The sequence below is a fragment of the Spea bombifrons genome, chromosome 1 (assembly GCF_027358695.1).
Source record: "Spea bombifrons isolate aSpeBom1 chromosome 1, aSpeBom1.2.pri, whole genome shotgun sequence".
Classification (NCBI taxonomy): Eukaryota; Metazoa; Chordata; class Amphibia; order Anura; family Pelobatidae; genus Spea; species Spea bombifrons.
In genome coordinates this window covers 13,405,845-13,430,806 of record NC_071087.1, presented here as the reverse complement: position 1 = coordinate 13,430,806, position 24,962 = coordinate 13,405,845, and the positions used below count along the sequence as shown (strand labels likewise).

Here is a 24,962-nt window from a genome sequence, read left to right as displayed (position 1 = left end):
TGTCGTCCAATGCAGACGATACTAACAGATACTAAGGAGGTCTTAAATTGGTGTAAATTGACCACTTACAGGTCAAATGACACATTGAGTTGTGGCCCACCAGGTAGACCTCTGATAAAGAGGCACAGGGGCTAGTGGGTCTACATACCTCAAGAACCTCCGTAAAAGCTCGCAAAGTACCACAAATTCCCCTTGCACACCAAGGGTCGAGAAGCCTTTTGTTTAATATGAAAAAAAATCTGACGAATCGGATAATAATCAACACAATGAGACTAAATGTAATTTCTTTTTTTTTTTCTCAGAGAGTATGTCCCTGCAAAACTCATCCTCACTCTAACGCATTTTTCTAAAGAATTTTGCATAATTATTTTTCTTAAGCAAGAAGCTTTATTTTCCAGAAAATATAACTTAAGACGATTTTACTAGTGATCTGTACTTACTGTGCCATGGAGGTAAAAATTGCACGTCAAAAGGTGACAGATTAGCACAAAGTCATTTTTTCTTTGTGATATTGTTCACTTTAAATTCAAGTCATGTGAACTTAATGTTTTTGTACCTTGTAGCATCAGGGCTGGATAAGAAAAAAAAACTGCATCAATAATTATATATTCCGAGCAAGTCACAGACTGCCAGCTCTGGAAATAACGCAATAGCTGCGATACTGTTTGACTGGTGAAGCACTAGAAATTACCTGAGCTGTTCGTACGACCGTTCATTTTCTGAGCTTCTGTCTTAAGATGTGAAATTAAAGAATACATATTTTTTAATATCAAATTATGTTAACAGATGCATTGAACTAAAATGAAATACAACTGAAAGGGTCAGTGTATTGTCCTTCACAGCCCTACTTAAAGAAGAGTGAATATTAAAGTACTAATGAATATGGCGGCGGGGCAAAAAAAAAAAACTAAATTTGGCGGCAGATAAGAGGCCCATCTAATCTGCCTGTTTTTCCTTATGTAAAAACTCAGACGTTGATTGGTCCTTGATCTTGTCTTAGATTTTGGATAGCTTTATGCCTATCCCATGCATGTTTAAATTCCCTGACTGTATAAGACTCTACCACTCCTGACGGGAGGCCGTTCCACTTATCTAGCAATTTCTTTTTAAAGTAAACCTTCCTTAAATTATATCTAAGCCTCTGACCCTGTAGTTTTGGATCATGGCCTCTTGTTCCAACATTTCTCCTCCTTTTAAATAAACTTCCCTCCAGTGTTTTGTTAAATTAAAATGTGTCTATCGCATCCCCTCTTCTTCGTGTTTCCTCCAGGTATCACATATTTAGCTCCCTAAGTCTTTCCTGATCATTTTTATCCTGCAAACCCTTTGCCCGTGTCACAATAGGCCTGAATCCTGCGAGAGTAATTTACCCTGACAAACTACCCTAGGGTTGAGACCTGAGATAGAAAGACCAAGGACTTTGAAGATCCCAAAGAGCATAGAAACTCAGGTAGAGGCTAATATATTAGAGACTGAGTTGTAGAGCGGCAAATCAACAGCGGGAACGCCAAATACCTGCCGATAGGAGATGTGTCTGGTAGGTACATCGAGCAGACAGTTCCAGGTTGATGGGCTTGGAACACTGGGTAGGTAGTCAGAGGAAGCCGGGTGCGGTAACCACAGCGGGTGGTCAGAAGTAGCCAAGGTCGGTACACAGGGCAGGTCAGCAGGGTACGAAAACGAGAGAACGGCAGAGAGGAGTCAAGCGGCCAGAAGTCATACACTACACAGGATCTCCAAAATCTCTAGGGTTTCATGAAACTGTTGTTCAGGGAATCTAAACTATGACACCGAGCCTGCTCTGCCACACGTCATCGACAAGGCCCTTACTAGGTGTCATAAGAGGGTTTTCTTGATCTGCTTGTGTCCTGTCCTGTTCGCACAAGAGATGACCATCGGAGCTAGGAACGGAGAGCAAGCTCCACCTAGCATAATACTGTAGGTGAGGTCTGACTACAATGTTCACGGAGCCATCTCTGGAACTAACTGGCGGTGCTTTGCAAAAGAGACTCCATGTAAATTTAAAGGGACCTCTCAATAATCGTATTCATTAAAGTGTATGTGAGGGCCGGAGTGCTCCTTCAAGTGCATGCTTTATTGTCTCAAAATCCTACTGCAGCCTGGAACAATGAGTTATGTTTAAAAAGGTTTTGTCTGGTAATGCTAATCACTTTTCTTTTTTTCCTCGACCTTGTGTGTTTCAGTCAGAAAAATAATGGAAAATTTGCTAAGAATACTAAATCATTTGATGTACAGAAAGTGACCTTATTTATTAAAGTGTGAATTGAATTTGCTTCCTCATGCCAGTGAAAGTTATAAATTGCAATTAATCAGACTCAGCTGCTTCCAAGGCACCAAGGAAATATTTCATGGCCTAGCAGGAAGAACGTAACCTTAGTAAATGAATCTGATGTACCATGTACAAGGTTTATTTAGTAAAGGATTTTTCTGAGTTAAAGTTTATGAAGTAGTAAATCATCTCATATGTGATCAATTATATACATTCAGTGAAGTTCACGTGTATTGGGAGAGATAGGATTCGCAATTTCTTACAGTTTATTATGTGTCTATTTATTATGCAGTGTTAGCATTTTCGGTGAAAAAAATGGGAATTTTGTATAAGATAATTGCCGTGGTGATACGATATAATGGAAACACATCATTCTCACTAACTTTACACAATGGGAGTCTGTACTTAGCAGACTTATTTAGTATCAATTACCCTACGTTATCCATATGGGACATTATGTCCCGGAACGCCACCGAAGGACACACAGAGTGAGGAAGAAGACCCAATGCTCCGGTTACATTCTTGGGTGGATCTTTGGGCCTGCTCTGGTTCAGGCCAAAGGCTAGAGGTAGATTAGCACTGTGGCAAAAGGGGAATTTGACCCTGAGCCCTAATTGGTTGTACTGTAATTTATGCATTTGCCTGCACTACACAGTAGGACTACAGTACTTGTTGTGCTTGGTAACTTGGGGGTCCGCTTGGTGCCTAGGGACCCTCTCCCACATCAGGGATCTTTGCAGAAATAGAGAAAGGCTGCATTGTGGTGATGGCAGAGTGAGCTTTCTACTTCATGTCATGTGACAGGCTCAGCCAATAAGAAGCTCATTTTATAGTCACACGTTGCAATCAATAGGACCAGAAGCTCCATAGCTGTTTTCTCTGAAAGAAAAGGCAAGAATCAAAGTTACTATTTCATGGTCCCCCAGACAGCAGCCACAAGAACAGAGGTGGCTGGTACCGTTCCTCTAAACAGCTGTTATTTTATTGAAACGAGCTAAGTAATGCATAAGTCTTGTTCACCCCACCGACACATGTTGTTGACAAAACATTGTAAGAAAGTTTTCCGACAGTTGAATCCAACAAGGAGAAATAAAATATGTAAGAATAAGACATCACTAAGTCTGATGATTTTAAGCGCTTTAGACAAGGCTGTATACAATTGCAAGGGGAAGATACATCATGAGCGTTGTCTGTGCACTTTTGGTAAATCGCCTACGCTGAAGTAGCTTCATTGGAAATCTCATCATCCACATAAGAGACAAGAAACATTAACCTCCTTTGCAAAGTCAGTTTTTAAAATTTCTGCTCTGATAGATCTGCCACGGTCCACTGTAAGTTCTTTCATTGTGAAGCGGAAGCTTCTTGGAATAACAGCCACGCAGTGCTAGACCATACACCCTCAGAGTGAAATGCCTGGTAAAAATCACCTATCCTCTATAGCGTCACGCACCACAGAGATTCAAACTGCATCTGGAAGCAACATCAACACAAGCACTGTGCGTCAGGAGCTTCATGAAATGGGTTTCCATGGCTGAACAGTTGCACACAGTTTCAAATGAGGGAATGCGTGTTTAATGAAAACTTGCATGTCCTCTCCTGAAACTCACAAAATAGGGACACAAATACAAAATGAAAAGAAACACCGGCCAAAAGGACTCCCTATTTTTCAAGTGTGCAATGAATGCCCTCACATTGTGTATGTTTGGGTGTAATTAAATTAAGCTGAGAAGTTAAAGTGGACTTAAGAAACGAGAGTTAATAGGATTTCCACCATAGGCTTAAATATCCAGGTATTTATTGGTGATCATAATAAGAAAAATACAGTAAATTTACATGCTTGTAATTAAGTTGTTTTATAAACCTTAATAGAAAAAAGAAAAAAGTATTGCCTTCCCATCCAACAGTATGAAATACAGAATATACAGATGGTACGTGCACACTTCAAAGAACTGCAAACCAATACAAAAGTCTGGAAATTATCCCATTTCTCATTGTATGTGGAAAATAAATGATAAGATCTATCCAACATTAGACATCAAAAATCTTGCTTATCTGCTCAAACAAAATATGCTTTCATTTGCATTCATAGAAGAATGATGTTTCCCAAATATAACTTTATCAGATATTGATGTTTAAAATATACAGTAAGCAGGAAATTAGACATCTAAGACGGATCCCAGTATAATTGTATTCACGTTGAAATACCACCTTAAAAATGTTATAATTTTTTTCTTGTTTGTTTTATACAATGTTATTATAAAAGTTTATGTGTTGGTTGTATTTTATTCTCCATATGCACATCTAATGGAAGACCTAGTTTACAATATGTTGCAAATAATTAAGAACTCATTGTTTAGCAGAGTTTTAAAAGAGTTTTATGGCGTTATCTTTTGTTTATTAAAATTATAGATTCAGATGAGAACAATTTTCATAGTTTCATACTTGTTATAAGTATGGACTTTGCATAAAGAAGATAAAAGGGGATTCCTTGGATCCTACGTACATCGGCGTCCTGGCACGTATCCAGCTTTTGGCTTGTTATTGTGCCAATTTTAATATTATCTGATCCTGATGGAGCCAGTTGATATTCATGGAATGGGGATAGCGGCGATGTAGGTGTACATAGATTATGTGCTTTTTTGAAACACTCATGGCTAATTAACTATACTTATTAGAATAACTATGATTTATTCAATGGTTATTTATATTCGTAGAGTAAAAATAAAGCCAATTTAGACGTTTTTTTTGAAGAATTGCTTTGGTGCAATATGTTTTAACACAGTCACTCACCATGCATAATTTATACATTTCATTGATCAGAAACATCTGGGTAATCCCTAAAAGGTGAAACCACTGATTTAATCTCTACTAATCAATAGTGTCCGTAGACTTTGTTTTAGTACTGCTCATTACGAAGGCTTTTCCTCACTACAGCGGCAAAAGAAGAAAGGATTTGTGTTCTGACATTTTAAAGATTGGGCGTCACAGTGGGACATGAACTTAAACTTGAATATATATATAGTTTGCAGGACTGACCACTCTACAACACCCAGGGTTAACTTGCCTAAATTGCCAGAATGTATATGTATCCATAAATGTATGTACCTGCCATGAATGTACAAGCTGAATTGGTTTATGCTTCCATCCAAAGACCAAGGACCGTTCAGAATGCAAAGTCAGCACGATTAAATGTTTTATTTAATTTCAGAACACCTATAATTAACTGATTAATGAAGAAAACCCACCTATGAACCACCTCGGTAGCTCTTGAATACAATTAATCGCCAAGATTGGCTTTTTGAAAAACCCTTAGATTTCCTTTAATGAAATACATGAAATTAGATTACTATTTGACCGTAGTCATTCTCCAAAATGTTCTTTGATTTCATTAAGTGAAACATCACAATTATTTCATATCTATTTAATTACAGTAAAAAAAAATAATACTGACATTAATTACCTAGCAATAAGCTTTAACCTTCCTTGGCATTCCTAGGTTTTTTTTCTTTGTTTTATCAAGCGAAGCTTAAATGGAGAAAAGGATTGTAAAATCCAGTGCTGAATACAGTAATGGTAATGTAGTATCTTTTTTTTTTCGAATAAACCTCCTTTTTTTTTAAAGAAATAATGTTTTTATTATAACTTCCACTAAAGAAGAACAAGAATATCCTGGTCTCTTGCTACATTATGTTTGGTTGCTTGTTAATACATGATTAACTTAATCAGAAATGAGCCCTGTATAGATCTATAGAATATGATTTTCAGGTGGAAATGTTTATATCATATTCTCTGCTTTTTTTTCCCCAGGTCGTCTGATTATGGAACTACGTACACAAAATTAAATCTACAGCCTGGTGTCACCACGGTCATAGACAACTTTTATATCTGTCCATCAAACAAAAAAAAGGTATGTCAATAAAATGTTAGTATTTCGGCTTGGAATCACTACTCTGTAATGTTTTTTACTGACTTGGGCATTTTTTTTTTTTTAACCTTGGCTGTGCATTAAGTACTCAATTTGATTCAAACACAAGGACAGGTGAATGAGCAATTTACAATGAAGCGTGTCTATAAAAGGATAAGCTCCAATCCCGGGATTACTAGTGATGTGGATGTGTGGGAAGGACACCGGAATGTCACCATGGTGCTTGTGTTACAATACGCTACCTGATCTAGTAATATTTACATTTATTGAGAGGGTAGGGAACTAAACGTCCTTAGTTTATTATTAAACTATTACTCCAGACCTCTTGCTAAATAGCAGCTTCACATTGTCCCACACTTGGACATCAGCTTACTTGGGAACTTCCAAGGGCTGGCTGTCAGGCGATCCCCTCTCCTGCTCATTATAGGGGTGTCGGAAGGGATGTGGATATAATAAGGGATGGGGCTAGCCATGAATAACCCCAATTAGACCAATTGAAAGTGGGCTGGGAGTGGGTAGAACCTGGGCAAGAGCGGGTAGAATCTGGGTGGGGAGCGAGCGTTATTTAACAGCGTTGACTCACACGCAGATTGAAGGCACTAACCTGGAGCTCCAATTAAGCAGTATTTTACGTCCAGGTGACTCCAGGTGAAACTGCGGTATATCTTTGTAACACGTGACCTTGTCCACAGTATGGAGGCAGTGTATTGATGTCACTTCATGCTCTTTTTCAAGCTGCAGCGGAGGAGTATAATAGGCAGGGGTAAATTTACTAAAACAGCCCGTACACAAGCATGTTTTTTTGGGACAATCCCAGCAAATTGTGGACAATCTGTGGTTATACAAGAAGTGGAACAGCATGGGGCTGTAGCCTATCAACAGCTGAAGAGATGCATGTTATTTACCAATGATATTGGTATTCATATATACACATGATAGTTGCTTAATTTATAAAAACAATAATGAATGTGTAATATTTTTTGGCTTTAAATGGAGATTGTTACCATCCAAGGAAACAAAAGAAGAGGAGGTTTAAGGAAGGAGAGAAAAAAGTAGACAAGGGCAAATGTTATTTCTCCAGAAAAAGCTGACAACTAAGGTGCATATAATTGAGATAAAAGACGGAGATTTGCATAGTAACCCCGAGTCATGGTTTGCCAAGAAATGACTCATTTACTGGTTTGCTTCACAAAATAAAGAACCTTTGAAATGTAAAAATATAAAAAATAGTTTTCTTATTCCTGCCAGGCTCTAGTAGCATAACCTTTTATATGTGTATGGCTTTAGTTTATGACTTGTTTAACATTGCTAAATATCATTACTTTATCAAGCTCATTGAGTGACGGCAGCTGCAGTCCAACATCCGTTCCATTGTGATGTGTGTGGTGCTCCTCCATTCCTGAAGCCACTGTTTTAGGGGGTTCTTAAAGTTTGCCAGAGATGTACATAAACATTTTCTTCTGCTGGAGTTACTACAGGGAGGAAAATACTACTTTCTTCTTTTTTTGTTGGGGTTCAAGTATATCTGTCTATAGCCAAATTCTGGAAAAATCTAAAAGGTTCTCCAAAAGGCCGACGATAAGGGGGACAGTATTATTTCTCATGTCATTTGAGTTGCCTTGGATTAGGCTGCTATTTTATGATCATTATATTCTGAATTTGGAAACTATATGAAAGTCCATATCCATAGACCAAGCTTATGTTGTAAAACGCTTACAATCATTACTGTTTTGTAGTGGCAGATTCTAGAATAATCTAATGTTCAGATTATCAAATGGTTTTATTAGGGTTATTTTTAAGGGTGCAGAAAAGGTAAATGATAGTGAAAAGATTGCTGCCTGATAATGTTGTCAGACTGGGAAGTTCAAAGATATGTCCCTGTTTTGTTTAAAGAATTCGGCGGCCCCGCATTTAAGTAAATGAATTCACCGCAATGTATTTTTACTGCTAAATTAGTACATACTAGTACATGATTTTATGGAGATCCGAAAATCAAACTTCCGTTTAATTTCTCCCCTCACTCTGCTTTTATGTACGAGTTGAAATGCCATTTAATTAGAAATTAATGGCAGGTAAACTTGCAAACTTGTAAGATGAAAGGCAGCCAGTCGCACACACTCAGCAGGTATACATGCAACGGGCTGCCACTCAACTCATGAGTATGCAAGTTGAGTGATAGCTCTACTGTGCATCTGCAGGAAGCATACTTAAGTACGTTTCCTGCTACGGTAGAAGCAAGCAGAGGTAAGAAGAAAATGAGACAGAAGTCAACTTTTCTAACTACCATACAATGTGAATACCAACGTTGAGCTCTAGAGAGTCTATTTAAGAGTAAAACTGGTCTAGTGACAGCAAACTATTTTCTAAGACTTAAAAAATATGTTTGAGAAAAAAAATATACTTTTATATATGAATATGTATATATATTGTGTGTCTAAGTCCATAAATATTTTTTATGCATTCTTAAATAAGAAACAGAAATTGCATTACAATTCAGACCTTTATATATTTTATGGATTAGTAAAACTCGCTAATATTTTAAATTCCGTATTAATGTTTACAATCATAAATATTCATGAAACTGTTATTTAATGATATTGAAGGCAATAAAATGGAAAAAAGCATCCAATTGCTCATTGATACGAATAAAAACTGCATTGTGTTGACAAGAGCATTTTCTCACTCTGCCTTTACTGTTATTTAATTCCTTTTGTTCCTGTTGTTTGATCTATACAGTGATGTGAACCATTAGTCTTTTTTTTCTCTATCTTATTTAAATTTCATTCATAATCTTCAAAACATAAGTAGTAGAGTCATTCCAATATCTTGAGACTCTGAACAATTTTTTATGTCTATTTTCAGATTAAAAAAGGTTTCAACCATAGAGTGGTATTTTCTTTCTTTCTTTCTTTCTTTCTTTCTTTCTTTCTTTCTTTCTTTCTTTCTTTCTTTCTTTCTTTCTAACAGCTCTAGTTCTCAAATAAAATAATGGTAGCTGCCTATTAGCCAATCGTCTACTAGACAAAAACCCTGACTTAACAATAGAATGTCTCAGTGTTAATCACCCAGTTGCATACTCTAAGGGATATTTTTCTTGCTCCTGGAAACTAGTATCTTGGCTATACCCTAAAATATACTCAGAGGCAATTAGTGAGCTGAACCTGATTCCCGAGAGCCCTCATCGGTCACCTCAAAAAGTGTGGAAGCTCCGTGGAGCTGCTAAACATGGAGACACTAGCTGTAAACTTGGATTTAAATTTTCTCCAAGCTGAGCATCTGACCGTCTGACCGCCTGACCATCATTGTAGTCAATGCACCCGACTCAATTTCATAACATATAAGGCGATTTAGCACCTCCTTAGGACCCTAGTTAATGTATGCGACCCATCAGATGAAAGAGACCTATACAAGCATGACACCAAGTTACTATAGTACTAAGTCTCTATAATGTGTTATAAAAATACGAACACAAAAAAAATACGTAGCGAAAACCTTGGTTTATGGATAACTACATACATGAATTGCATTATTGATGTCCACCGTATTTTATTTACAACTCTTTAACATTTTTAAAATAATTTTTATACCATTCTTAAAAATAGGAAATACAATGAAGAGAGTGACATGCAGGGTAATTTTTTGCTCGATCTCAGTGGCGTTGCTTATGTAAAGGTGAGAAGCAGAGGTCGCAGAGTCAGTGATCCTTCTAAATTATGTAATTCTTACCTGTTTACAAGATGTCGGACAAAATTCAATATGTTACAGTCTTATAAAATGCCGGTTTAGAATGAATCTAATGCGAGTCTGCATTTAAAATGTTCTTATTATTTATAGTATGCTAGTATCACTTTAACACGGAGGGTAATGTAATCATAGTTATATAGTTCAGCTGTTTCCACGTTTGGTTCCAGGGCATCGTCTCAGTTTTCTGAAACAATGCCGATGCGATAATGTAACAATCTAGCCGAGGAACAGAAAATAGAAAATGGTCTTCTTTCCAAGATCTGGAGGCAGCGCGGTGAATAATTCACATTCGTTCCTTGCTTTTTCCCCGGAATACAGCGAGATGTCTTGGCTCTGGACATTAACATGTTTCTTCCTGTAACTTGCTAGTGGCTGAGGTGCTGACAGGTTGTATTTTTCAGGAAGGCACAAAAAAGGCACATTGAAAAGCCATTATGTTACAGCTATTGCTTTGCTGTCAGTTGGAAGTAACCTCCGACGATCGCTGCGCTATACAGATAGATAAGCCTGCGATACGAAGCTGACTTTGCACCTATCTGTTAAAAATGCGGAAAAAGAAAAGCTGCCATTGCCTATAGTCAAGAGATTTCATATAAACAAAAACCGTCCGACTTACTGTAATGGAAAGGTTTGAGCCAAAATGTTTTCACTTCTTGTTTGCACATAAGGGCATAAAGGGACAATCCAGCCATCAAATCCACTTTAATGCATATGATAGCTGCATGGATCCTTTACATTTTCACCGTGTGCCCCCTGTGAATGCAGGCAGCAGGCTTCAAGCAGCCAATCAGTGGCAAGAATTGTTGGACCATGATGGATGGCAGCTGCAGAAGCAGGGCTGCTGCTTTCTAGCTCAGTTAAGTATTTTTATTTTTCATTTTCCTTTTCAAGAATACATATTAAAGTTCTTTTAGTAATTGTCAATCGTCAGTGAAAGACATTTGAGGCACAGAAGAAGATGCTTGTCTCAGTGTTTCCATTGTACGTCTTCAGCTGTTATGAATTACAAGACGAGAAGCTCCAGCCTCATCGCTTGGCGTTCAGAGGGAAACTAATTTGGTTCTCATTTGGCTTGTGTATTCATAGCATTGGTTCTGTCAACTACACAAATCACAAAGCAAAATTATAACGCAAAAAAACCCATGAATAACTAGTACAGGTGAAACTTACTAATAGAGCAATATTTTTTTTCGTGCCGCGTCGATCATACTGTGTTCCTTTCAGAAGGAACTCACAACAAACTCCGGAACAAATTGCATAATGCAAAAAGCTTTTTATGTGATGCCAAAGCAGCAAAACCCAATCTTACATGGATTAGTTTCTCTCAGCTGCAATAACAGCCAACTGTAAAGCAACATTCCAAGAACACCATCCAAAACAGCGACCGGCGACCGGCTATCGAAGGACTCTCTTAGCTGTGATTGATAGGGAAGGAAGCTATAAATAGGAGTGACAGTGTTTTTAAGTGTATATCACAATGAAAGGGATGAATTTAATATATGTGTGTAGGCAAGGCCGGATTAACCAAGGGGCACATGGAGCAATTGCTCCTGGGCCCCAGAGCGTTAGATGGCCCTAGGTCCCCATCTTGTAGTAGATTTAGTTGATGTATAGCAGCCTGAGCTGCTCCATTGTTGTCATAACCTGCGCCGCCTGGTTGCTGATTAACCGAGTGAGGATTCGGCTCCTCTCTCCCAGTGTCCATCTGCACCCAGACAGGAAGAGTGGCAGGGCTTAGGGTCACAGATTGTGCTCTGATTGGCTATTTACCCCCTTAATTAGTTTCCCTCCATGTTAGAGTTCAGAGGAGGGCTTATAATGGAGAAAGAGGCAGACTAGATGGGCCGGATGGTTCTTATGTTATGTCAGATTCTACTGTACGTTCTACATGGGTTTGTTTGTTCAGTTACAGGCTGCACAGGATCTTTTACCCTACTGGTTGGGGGATTGTTAATACAATATTAATATGAACAGGATGTGACATGATGAAAAATGTAGAGGTCATATCTGGGAACTTTCTGGCTCCAACTACCCAGAGCCTCCACTTGCATGAGGCGAGTAGGTGGTCCCACTCATGTCAGTGAGCGATCCTTCTGGCGTTGTGGGATACACGCTATTTTCCCTAAGTGACCTGGAGAAGCAACCACAGGGGTACGCAACAACATTGCTCATGGCGGACATTTACTTGGGTCTGTAATGATGTGCTGGGGACCTCACAAACCTTGCCATGGACACTGAAAGCTGCTTTAGCCCCAAGTATGGTAGAAAAATAATGTTTTATTTTATTTTGTATTAATTTTATTTGTGGAAAAATAGTTGGGTACAAGAAACGAGGGACCCAAGTTCCAACCAAATTTCAACCAAATGGCAAAACGGACTTTTGACTGGTTTTGTGCCCTTCTACCTCGATAAAATGTTACGTTTCCCACCTTATATGATAAAAAAGCACATATTCCCAATTATATAATTTACCAGGGAATCAGGCCATGGAAATACAAAGTTTAAAACCAAGGACATCAGATAACTGATGTGATAATGCATTTAACAACTGGCGGAAAATAACATCTCAATTCAAACTTATATGAGGGGGGAAAAAGCGAAACCTCTGGACAACTTCCATCCTTTCTGTAAGATGAATACGTTAAGAAAAAATAGATTTAATATTGTAAGTAAATTTGTGGAGCTAAATCATATACTCTGTGCGGTAAAATTCAACAAAGAAAATTGTAGGGTACGTATTGTGAGGCTGAAGATAAAAACCACGTAGTGGATATCGAAGTTACTGTCTGGAAAAAGAAAATTGTACAGTGAATTGGTAATACGGTAGAAATATGCTTTCCTTGCTCTTTACATACTGTCATTGTTATAATTTAAAGATGCACAGTATAAAGAATAATAGCAAGGATTCAAATGCCTGGAATTACAATAATGAGGAGTTGGCCTTAGCTTGTCTAGACAGCAAAGTATAATTCAGGATCTAGGTATCTATTCGAATCCGGTTAGGAAAATCAGTGTAGATTTTTTTGCAGCTATTATCGGAATGTTGTTTTTTTGGTTGTTCTTCTTGGGCGTGTTATAAAAATTACATTACAAATTCTTAAACTCCTTCACTGCCTGCTGAATGTGTTGTAGCCATTGTGGGGTTTAAAGGGTTAAAAGACTGACACATACACAGGTAAACCCTTTGCATTTAAATGTTATTTTTTGTTAATAATGCTTGGTATATAAAAGTGAAGAAAAGTAGGAAAATTGGCAGAACAGATGGGCCAACTGGTTTACTTTACTGAAAAGGTTGTGGGTAAGTGTAGCAGCCACCCAGACCAAGCAATAGAGCTTAATACAGAGAGAAATACACAGATGTTGTGAAGTTGTTATAACAACGCAGCAGTCACCATGGAAATGTTCTTCTCGTTATCCATATATCCCTGTGCAGGGCCAGGCCCAAGACATAATGCCACCTGGGGCGAAGTTTAAAATGTCGCCACCCTCCCTGCTGACGCCAGGGGTTATTATCTACCCTTCCTCTCCCTCCCTCCCTATTATCTACCCTACCCCCCCCCTTGTACTTACCTTTCAGCAGTCCTGCGGAGAGTCTCCCTGCTCTGCAGTGGTGCGCGCTGCTTTACTGCTGAGCGCCGGAAATTTCCGGCGCTCAGCATTACAAGCCGGCACCGAGACCGAGCTAGAGGGCTGGCAGAGGAGAGAGAGAGGCGCCGAGCGGGTGCTGAAAACTTGGTAAGCGAAAACCACTTGGCGCTCTCTCTCTCCTCCGCTTTAAAAAAAAAAAAAAAAGTGCCGCCTGGGGCAATTGCCCCACTCTGCTGCATGGTAGGACCGGCCCTGTCCCTGTGTCCGTGGCATATAAGTGCCTTGGCCGACTAGGGCCCGCTGGAAGATTAGCTTCCCAGATGGGAAGACTGATCGACTGGACCAGTTACACTATGGAGGCCCTTTCCTTGCCAGGCCAACTTCTCCAACAACATTAAGCTGCTCTTTGTGGCTTTCTGAGCTGGAGCATTGGGATATGATGTAATAAACCTCTCAGCAGGGAGGACGGAGGTCATAGAGGTATGTCCTGTGAGACTGCTAGGGGTAGCTGACCTGGGTCTCTACTCGTTGCAATTATTTTCCATTGCCTTCGTATCGCGGACAAGGGGATGTACAGCCTTCTGTATTTGGATGCTTATATTACTTAGTAAATTATGTTTTGTTGTACTCAAAAACAAAAAAAAATCACTTTTTGACTTTCAAAAAATGCCTGCTGGTTATGGCTGTACATTTTGTAATAACTATAATTTGCTGCCAAAAACTGATATTTGTCGCACCAGAACAATTACTTATTGCCAGAAAAACTATGCCTATAGGCATTAGGCATCTACGAGATATCTTTGGGAATAGAGATAATAATGCATGCAGGCTCTAGATGTATTAAATCTATTGATCTTGCTTTGGGCTGAAATCTGTTTACATAAATACAACAAAAATTACATTATTTTCCACCTAGATTCCCTTTTTGAAGATATCACCGCGTCTGCATTGGTCTTATTAGAGGAACTTTCTAAAATATGGGGAAGTGTTTGTGTCATTTCAATTTGGTGGGAAATTCCTGTTTAAAATGAGAATATTAGGAAGACAAAAGAAAGTCTGGGGTAGATACCAAAAATGTGTGAACCCAGCATATACAATGTTTAAGCCAAGTTCCCCCACGAAAAATAAATTCGCCTTTTCCAGTTTTCCATTTTGAACCAGGCTCCTTCAGCTTTGTTGACCGCAAAAGTCTACAATTTGACTGGTTTACACTTAAAGCTTTGATTTCACCAGACGGCAGGCAAGACTGTATTATGTATATTCAAACTTTCCACTGAACTAAATGGACTTTTTATTGGCTCCCACAAATAAAAGGCAGGTAGGGTGATGCCAACATAAAGCAAAAGAACAGAGGTATGGAAGCTTCACAACTGGTGTTTGAAGTGGGATTATGGAGATGCTGTAAAAATCCGGATTTCCTGTTCTCATTGTCTGTCAATTTGTGGTTAAAACAAAATCAATCAATTATACAGGGGCATCTCTCTCAATCAGTCGCTTCATCAATTTCTATTATTCGACCCTTTTTTTGGCATCACTGGAGAAAATTAGCAACATGTCTATCAGTTGCATCAGCTTGAGAGATGCTACACTAATGTTCCTAATTAATCTAAGTTCCAGAAAACAGTTCTGTTGGCTTTACCAGCTGTATAGAACATTATTGTGCTTTTCAGTATCTGCTGCAACCACCGCGGCACAGGCTGCGGAGATGACATCCGAGGCACATATGCCGTACACATCCTAAAGCATTTCCCCGGTGTTCCAAGCAGGACCAGTTCAGCAACCTTGAATGAGAGGACATAAGTCCTACATTAGGATAATTCCATTGAATTTGAGACTGTTGGGAGCTATGTGTCACGCCTTCCACATATTCCTACCATGTTTCCGCTACATTTTCACAGCCTGTCTGCTTGTTCTACTATATAGACTGTACAACCTGGTAATTCTTTTCCTTGAAATGATATGATCTTTCGGTGCCCTTCGTTTACGAAGCAGCAAACCTTCACTTCTACATATAAAAAGCTTATTACTTTTATTTATGGTTTGTTTTTACTGCAGTGCCGAAAGGTGAAGGATTAATTTTCTGTGGTATATTGGATCCACAATATTAAAATGAAGTTTGCTTTCCTCCCCTTTTAACTGTGATGATCTGAAACCTGCTTACCTATCACTCAGTTTTTATTGTTTTGATAGAATAATATAATACATAATCTAGTTTTAATACATTATTTTTGTGCATAATTTACAGCTGATAAAGATCATACTTAGAGTGCCTCAAGACTTTGATGTTTATGTATGAAGGTTTATAATGCGGAACAAACCACAATCCAAGATTCGTTGAATTAATATTTGCCGAACTATAGATTTACCCCATTTTATACTGTGTGCGACCTCCACAGCTTCTGCACCCTTCGTAATTCCTTTACTTGGGAGTGTATGAGTTATATAGGTTTATATTTGTGTTGACCAGGGGTCCATGGGGTACCGTATGGACCCGATTTCTATTAAAAAAAAACATTTCATAAATAAAATAGATCTTAAGTGCCACCTCCTGCTTGCCTAGGAATTAGAGGAGAAGACCTCCTCTGTCATAGACCTCTGTCAACAAACATCACCACCATGTTGAGCCCCACTGATGAAGCAAAGGGCAGAGACCTCATACTCCATCGTGCAAGATCAGTCAATCTGGGGAGATGCATAGACACTCAAGGTTTGTCTCCCGCACCTAGACAGTTGTCTTGGCCAACTAATCAGGCTCTCGACTGCCCAGGCATTGGTATAGCTTTCTTCCTTTAAACTCTATAATGGCGATTTATTCTTGGTCATCAGTCTGCCCCCACCCGTCATTCCAATGCCTATCCCTAGCAATCTGGTTACCGATACATACATAAGCATTTCAGTAGCCCCATGATGTATTTTGTATTAATACTGATATTCTGCAAGGGAAGGAAGATCCTCGGAACAGGTGAGAATATTATTTATGGAAAGCATCTGCCATTAGCTCAGCATTATAAAGCAAAGCTAATTGGAACCATGTAAAATGAAAATCAAAGCAAACTTTTAAAACAAAAAGCTTACTAGGATATGCAGTTTTGATGTGCTTTCGCTTTGATTCCCTTTGCGTCTGCATTCAGATACCACAAGCACTTGGCAGCAGTCGTTATAAGACCTGTCAGAATGCTTTGAAGCACCATGTCACAATGCATTCGGAATCAGCTGCTTATCGTCCACAGAGACCCGAGCTCACAACAAAACCTTTGCCCACAGTAAGGCTGAGCAAGATAGAAGTCTTTATTTATTTATTTATTGCAAAAGTTTGAATTATCTGTACATAAAAAAAATGTTAAATAACACACGCTGATGGTTTTAGGGAAAACTAATTACGTAATGTTTTTAATACATTTTATATGGGTATGAGCCTGTTGTGTCTAATAATATTGTGGGCCCCTCACTTTTAGGGGTAACATTGGAAACCATTGACTTTTGACCAGCATCAGTCTCAACTGGCCCATAATATCACTGGGTCCCCATTTCTTTACATCCGTTGAATAAGCACTGGACTCAATTTTGTTAATTTCTACAAATGTCCAGAAAAAAGGAAGGGAGGAGGTCCCAATGAAACAAACAAAAATGAAGCTGAAAGTTAGTTTTCCTCACTCTCTGTCACACTCTCTCGCCATATGTCCCTATCTTCTCCGTCTCATTTTCCACAGTTCCACTTCTTGTTCTCTGCTTCTTCTCCTTCTTCATGTTCACGGCTTTATTCTTCTTTCTTTTCCGGTGATCCGCTGTGTTACCCTGACCTCCTGAAGCACGTCCGCATCAGGGTAGAAGTTATCTCCGTGGGGCGCGCCACGGCTCCCCCCAGTAGGCCAGGGTAATGCAGCAGATCACCGGAAAAGAAAGCAGATGATGAAGTAGCGGAGAACTGGGAGCTGTGGAGAGAGAAGGGAGAGAGAGAGAGAGAGAATGACAGGGAGTGAGTGACAACAACTTTAGTTTCAAAATAAAAAAAAGGCCCTCCAATTGCATCATAACGGGGGGGAAAATATTCTGAATCCTTCTTGGTCAATACCTTTGGTTAATGCACATGGATGTGACCAGCCTGGGAATACTTAATGACGAACAAATCCAAAGCTCAAATGGACAGTATGTGCATTGCACATTTATCTGCCAGGACAGTTGGGGCATACGCATGGATGTAGGGACTTGAGTAATATATATTTCTAGAGTAATCTGAATATTTTATGTAAGAGCTGTTAAATATGTAGTGCTCTCCCTAGACATCCTAAATGCTTTTGACAAAACCGAAAGACTGACCACATTCTGAACTGGCCACTTTTGTTTTAGGGTTGTATCGCGTTTTGTGCGACAATACTTTTTAGTGACTCTTATGGATAACTATATAAAAATATAAAGCAAGAATAGTAGATTTTTATTTACATCATTTATAAACACAGTTTCTACCTTTTTATACCCATTATTGAGGTTTTAATGTTGTAGAACACTGTGGTGAACAAACACACACCCAGCATGCGTTCTGAGCTCCTAGAAAAGGCGATATCTAAATAGGAATGAGAGAGACAGAAGGACGTCGGTCCCAAAGATAGGCATTTCTTCCTAAAGGGGAACTTGGGATGTCTTTTGTTTTAAACGTGTGAGGCAGAATAAACAAATCTATATAACATTTAGAAGCCAACCAGAGGTTTTAGAAGCCAGCTTGATTTTCTGTGGGAGAGAGACGGATATGTATCAAGAATTTATGCTCCAACGTTAAGTAATATATAAGTAAATATATATTTACTGTAAAACCTCACAAATGATATGCATGCATAATGTACAGTTTGTAAACCTCCAATATATTCAAGTTGAAGACTTTGAAACATGCTTGGGAAGCCGAGATATATGGCTGGTTATTTCATTTGATAAAACACGCAGGTCCCTTGGGCGCCCCTGAGTTAGCTTTTCCTGAAAGTTAAAATTTAAATAAGGCTTAAACAAACTTCCCATGCGTGATGAATTTAAATAGATCTTGAGCAGATCTCCTCTACAGAGAACAAAATAGCGTTGATTTTTTTTTTAGCTCCGCTAAATCTTGTAAAGAAAGAACTACAGGGATACGAGGTATGTTTGTAGCCTCAGAATAGCGTTACTTCAGATGCGTAAAAAATGTAAAATCTGCTGAGCTTGTTAAACCAATTCTATCCCCTATCTCCATTTTGTTGGTACATACTTTCCCTGTACCCAATTGTAACAGCGCTACGGAATCTGCTGACGCTATATAACTGTAATGTAAAAAAAATACTTCTTCAAAATCCTTTTCTCTGTTACATACATACCTATCAATAGGTCAAAAAGTCACATCAAAATATTTTTAAGCCATAACCACATCTCTAACCACAGCCCATGAGACAATATGTCATTCTTTGGAAGTTTATTTCAGTGTTATTCACATCACAAAGGCTTATCCTGTCGTACAACGGATGACGCCCTGGCTCTGAAGGAACAAGTATTACTCTTGCAAAATATGTACTGAAGCTAAAAAAAATAGTTTGAGGTTAAAAGAAACAGCAGATGTTGCATTGAACGTAAATTCTTGCTCGCTCTGATGTCGCCTTATTTGCTTATTTTAACTGAAGCATTCTGTAATCCATTGTTGCCACAGTAGGGTCCGTCCAACACGGGTGTTGGGTACTATACAGCTCTCTATATAACGTCAGACAGGACCTTCATTCACTCTAATTTGTAACAAGTGAGCGAACAATAAAAATAGAAAACTGACTTTATCGTTTATAAAATATACAATAAATACATCTACAAATGTTTCATATAGAAAAAAGTATTAAAATCAAAGTTTCACAAAATATAAACACAAGCAAAGAAATCAAACTGGTTATAAGAAATAGCCTGCTGACAGTTTTCAGATTTATATTATCAAAACATGTTGGTTTCACGAGACATATAAGATATTAGGAAGACGCCTCAGGTTCACGAAAGAGCATATTCTTACAAATAATATATAAATGTTTCAATGCGCTGGGAAGCAGGTAGGCCGATTCCGGAGACAGACAAGTGAGTGTGAATGTATCACTGTGAGGACCTCATACTCGATTAACAATTTATTTCATTCTGCGTGAAACAAGGGTTGACTGGATCATGGGCTGTTTCGTTTCGTTTAGAAGGCTGTATATAAGAGCTTTGTTGATTTTTAATTTTCCTCTATTGATTTTCAGCATCCAGAGAGCACTTGGGTCCGCAATGGCTCCCTGTGATAGTCTTTGCTTGCAAATTGAAGTCAGCGATAAGTGGTTTCCAGAATACTATCTCCCTCTCAGGCCTTCTTCTTAGAACCTGAAGCACTTTGTCCAATAAAAGTTATCAACATCGACTAAAGATGCCAAATAACCGTGGAACAGAATATTTAAAAGAACGGGGATTTACTGGGCTAGATTCATTTACTAAGATAAAATGTAAGCCTGATTATTTTCAAAGAAAATATACTCGATAAATTTATATATTTTAAAGAAGAAAAAAATGGCGCACTGGTGTGATTTTAATAGTTGATGAAAATCTGCTGATTTATTCTACAGAATAGCTGCCAACAACATTTATTCAAACATTTTATAGACCTCGCAGCTTCAATTTCCTGACCTTCCTCGCTTTTTAAATAGTCTTGTGAAATAGTGACATTTAGCCATGAAGACATTTCCTTCCCGTTGTAACTTAGTTCACAAACTTCATAAAGGTTTAAATTGACTGTGTTTAGACTGGAAGAAAGGAGATTTAGTCTAAGGCAGAGGAAAGGGGGTTTTTACAGTAAGGACAGTAAGGATGTGGAATGAGGATGTGTACAGACGTTTAAACTGCAACTGGATGGATACTTGGAAAAACATAATATTCAGGGATATGCATGCACAATGCATTTTAACCCCCCCAACTTACCAGGGCAGACTCCCGGGTGTCTTGCAGGGCCGGCGGAAGACATCTACGCAATACGCGTATTCAACTTCCGGTGCCGGCACTTCCGCTGAGTGCCGGCACTGGGAGTTGTATACACGATGTGCATACATGTCCCCCTCCGGCCCCGTAAGACACCCGGGAGTCTGCTCTGGTAAGTCGGGGAGGGGGGGGAGGACAGAGTGGCAGCATATCTCGGGGGGGGAAAGGACAGAGTGGCAGCATATCTCGGGGGGGGACAGGGTGACAGCATATCTCGGGGGGGAGAGGACAGAGTGGCAGCATATCTCGGGGGGGGAAAGGACAGAGTGGCAGCATATCTCGGGGGGGAGAGGACAGAGTGGCAGCATATCTCGGGGGGGGAGGAAAGAGTGGCAGCATGTTTATTGGTGCTTTTTTAAAGAAAAAAATGTTTTCTTTAAAAAAGCACCAAACTTTTAGGGTGCGGCCTATATACGGGGGCGGCCTATATCCGAGCCAGTACGGTATGTCTTTTTTCAGCCTATATAACTATGTAACTATAAAGGATTTTTTTGAAGGACTCAAGGCAGGGGGAAAGCCAATCCTTTGACCTGGAATCCCTAGAGCATTACCCCGAGACTCCATGTCAAACCAGGCACGATCCCAAGAATGAATATGGTGGTAACCATGTGTGTGTATTGTGGTACGGTCTAGCTCACTGCGGCGTGCATACACACACGCTTCCAATACACACTGGCATGGAATCAAAAACAACCCACAGAACATCACATAAATGATCAGCAAAAAGATATTAACCCCTGAATGTGCATCACATCAACAGGGGTGACAGTACGTCATAGCTATCTATAGTAGGCATCTGGTACTTTCTCCATCCTCAAGCTGCTTGTATAGCTAATTATAGCATTGTATCTGTTCCGTTAAAAATAAAAACACAGACGCATGAAAAAGCGCACAACATCCTTCTGCAGCAACAAACCCTCGTTTAAAATAACTCACTAATTAAGACAAAACATAAAACGTATTTTTTTTATCCCTTTTTTATCTCAGCCTGCTGCAGTATGTTGAATTAGGACAGATCTGGTATTTGTGGAAGCATTCTAATATTATAAATTATGCTTTTTTAGCTGCTTTACAAAAAAAATGGTGTTTAAGTATGGAAACAATTGTTAGTTATGTTTTTATGTTGCAAACAATCTGTTGTGTTTTTATTTTGAGAAAGTAGTTCAGTATGGAATGGATTTCCACTTGAAAATAGGGTGCAAAATGATAAGAAAATTGTAGAACAGACCATGTTTCACACTGATATAGTATGCCAAGAACACAAATTTATAGTGCATACGCAAACATTTTCTAATTTTCAAATTAAGGCCATGTCCAATTTGATCCTTAAATAATCCTAATTTATTGGGGTTATGTATAAAATGTCATTCAGGTACAACATTGGCAAAATCGGGTCATCACAATAGACCAAATAACCAAAGGAATGGTTCAATCCGCACGGATATTATATTGCGTTTTCACATTTACCAATTCATATCTATAAAAGCGTCGGAAAGAGCAAGCAGGGTGCTGGGTTATATAGATAGAGGCATTAGTAGCCGTAGGTGGTTCCCCATCCCCGGAAAGATATTAAAATTCTAGAGAGGGTTCAGAGGAGGGGAGACTAAAATGGTGAATGGTTTGCGGCATAAAAATTATGGGGAAACACTAAGGCATCTCAATATGTATATCTAGGAAGAAAGAAGAAGGAGGGATGAGATGTAATAGAAACCATTTAATATGTAATATTATTAGGGATTTAACAAGGTACAGGAGGGAACTCTACTTCCGAGGAGTATTAATGTTAAAATACCTCCTATAGGATTATAGGTCATAATCTAAAACTAGAGGGTTAGAGGCTTAAATACAATGTAAGAAAGATTTACATTACTGAGATGGTGGAGGATAAATGGAGCAGCCTCCATGCAGAAGTGGCAAAGATTAATACATTGAGATCATTTAACCATATGGCTATCCTTAATCTAAGATAAAACCAAAGACAGATTAAGGTTTGGGTTTTTAAAGCAGGAAAAAATGGACAGACTAGATGGGCCAACTGGCTCTTACGTCCTGTCTCCGGCAATGAAACCGTCCACGTATTATTCTAGTCCGTAGAGGTTATAACTTGAAATGTGTAAAGCCCATCAGGGTTTAAAACTTCCCAGCATAGCCTAAAACATGATAAAGTTTCTCTAGCTAGCTATTCAACACTATTTAACCATCGCTGCCTCTGACAAAGCGGATGTGTAGCCTGCCGAGGTTGTTGTGAATGGCTCTGCAATGCTATTTAATCTTTCACTTCCTCAGACATCGGGTAATACATTTGTTTCCAAATAAAAGATAAGTCCTACACTTTACAATGAATACGTTTGTAAGCTCACTGTTTTGGGACGATATGTCTGTTTCACGTAGCGGTATAATAGCTCTTATTGTAAACAGCCATATTTACATAATTATACACTGCGCCCAATTAAAGAAGAGGTTTTAAAGAAAAACTCCAACAAAACGTTCTTTTGCCATGGGAACCAATTAGCATTCATGTCAGTTGAGGTTGAACAAGGCTTCCCACATCTTTGACTTCACCTCAGGAGAGAGGTCTCCAACAACCCATCCAACTTGTTTATAGATCAACATATTGGGATGAAAACCGCAAAATGGATAACTGACAGCCTGGCCAAGTGACAAATATATAAATACACAGTGCCACAATAGTAGCCATCTTGGGTCACCTTGTTTACAACAGCAGAGCATTCATGTCTTTCTCTTCTGGATTCACGGTGCCGTTTCCTACACAAGACACAGATTCTTGTGTGGCTTAAAACAGCGGGAGGGTGGCCAGCAAACAGTGAGAACGCATTCTTTATCTGTCACTGCGAGCACTGAGCAATTAGGAACTTCCGCTCATAAAGAAACAAAAGAAAAGTAGAGAAGAAAAAGTGTCTATGAGTCCTCATTGTCATGCGATTCTGATTACACAATTCTGCATAATTACATTAAAACATTCGTTGAAATGTCTGAAGAATTCTAGCGTTAATTGTTTAGGAAGAAAATAGAATAACAAACATAAGGGACAGCTGGAGAACAATTAATTGATATAGATGCCACCAATAGACGCTTACGCCTATGGAAGAAACTCGAATAGCCATGTTGTTTAAACTAGGAAATATTTCATTTAAATAATGTTTTTTATATTAAAAACTATATATTTTAAAATACTCCTTTTTTGTTGTCTCTTCTTTCTAAGGGTTTCTTGACACTCTTGTCTCCATTCACTAGTAAACCATTCTAAAGGGAATTAAGATTTACACCAGACTTGGATTTTCTTGTAACCTCCGAGTTCTAATTTTTTGGTTACTGGACTATTTCACTTTGTCTCTGAAAACTACTTTCTGAGGGTCTAAATGTATATGATGAGAACCTACGAGTAACATTCTTGAGGTCTTTGGTTTTGCCTGATCAGATTGTTAGGGTATCTGGAATAGATCTAGGATACATTTTCAGATCTCTCCTTCATTCATACAGAGACACGGATTTGACAAGATATGATATCTAATCCTGATGTGCAAAGGATCATCTAGGGTACATCTCTAGGTCAGATTTATGACGATTCTTAACGTAAGCACAACGCTGCTCCTGCTTGTGTCCCAGTGGTATTGTAGGTCGCCCTCTAAATGTACGTGTCTCTTATTAGATCACAGGTTGTTTTGTCTGGACTTTCAAATTAAATAATGTCTTAAAATATTTATTACAATGTGTCGAAGGGGGCAGTCTGAGTGCCTCTTTTTTGTCGCTGTTGGTTTCACTCTGTATGTAAATGTCCTATTTCAATGCATCCCATCACTGTAGCCATTATCTACTGAGCCTAGAAACACACATGGGTCCAAATGTATACATTTAGAGCAGAATGCAAAGGTGGAGCAGTCACTGTGGAAGCCAAAGGCCAAAGTGCTCTTTATTTTTAAGGCAAAAACAAGTATGTTGCATATTAATAACGATTGGGTTGGCAGTGACTGTGACAGAGTATCTGGTGGTATCCCTGATTTCCCAGAGTCTATCTATTTTTAAGATAATTCTATTATAAATCTTGTGGGATCTCGTAAGGAGGAGGACTGCAAACCCAAATGACTTCCCAGATTCCAGATGGTGCGGCCCTCCCAGGTCCTCAGAAATAAATGTGGGAGGCATAGGGCAACGTAAGCAATTCAATTATTCAAACACGCACCAGATGCTGTACTGATACGGCCATTAACACCAATAGCAGGAAATGTGAAATGCGGTATTCGAGCACCTGTGACCCGCAGTCGTACGTTCCAGACAGAAGAGGAAATAGCGAATGACTCAAGGAGCTATCAGGACACAATTAAATTACCCCTGAACTAACACCAAATTAAACTATAACCTTTATCCGTATGTTCTAAAGATAACGTGGCAAAACAAGAA

General features: G+C 38.9%; 1 protein-coding gene across 2 annotated transcripts in view; it reads left to right on the top strand.

Moving 5' to 3' along the window:
* Positions 1-24,962, top strand: part of SORCS2 (sortilin related VPS10 domain containing receptor 2) — a 340,312-nt gene that overhangs the window by 198,203 nt on the left and 117,147 nt on the right. For both annotated transcript variants that reach the window (XM_053458253.1, XM_053458252.1), the window contains exon 3: positions 6,098-6,197. In XM_053458253.1, coding sequence (XP_053314228.1) covers positions 6,098-6,197 — 100 coding nt within the window. The remainder of the gene's footprint in view (positions 1-6,097; positions 6,198-24,962) is intronic.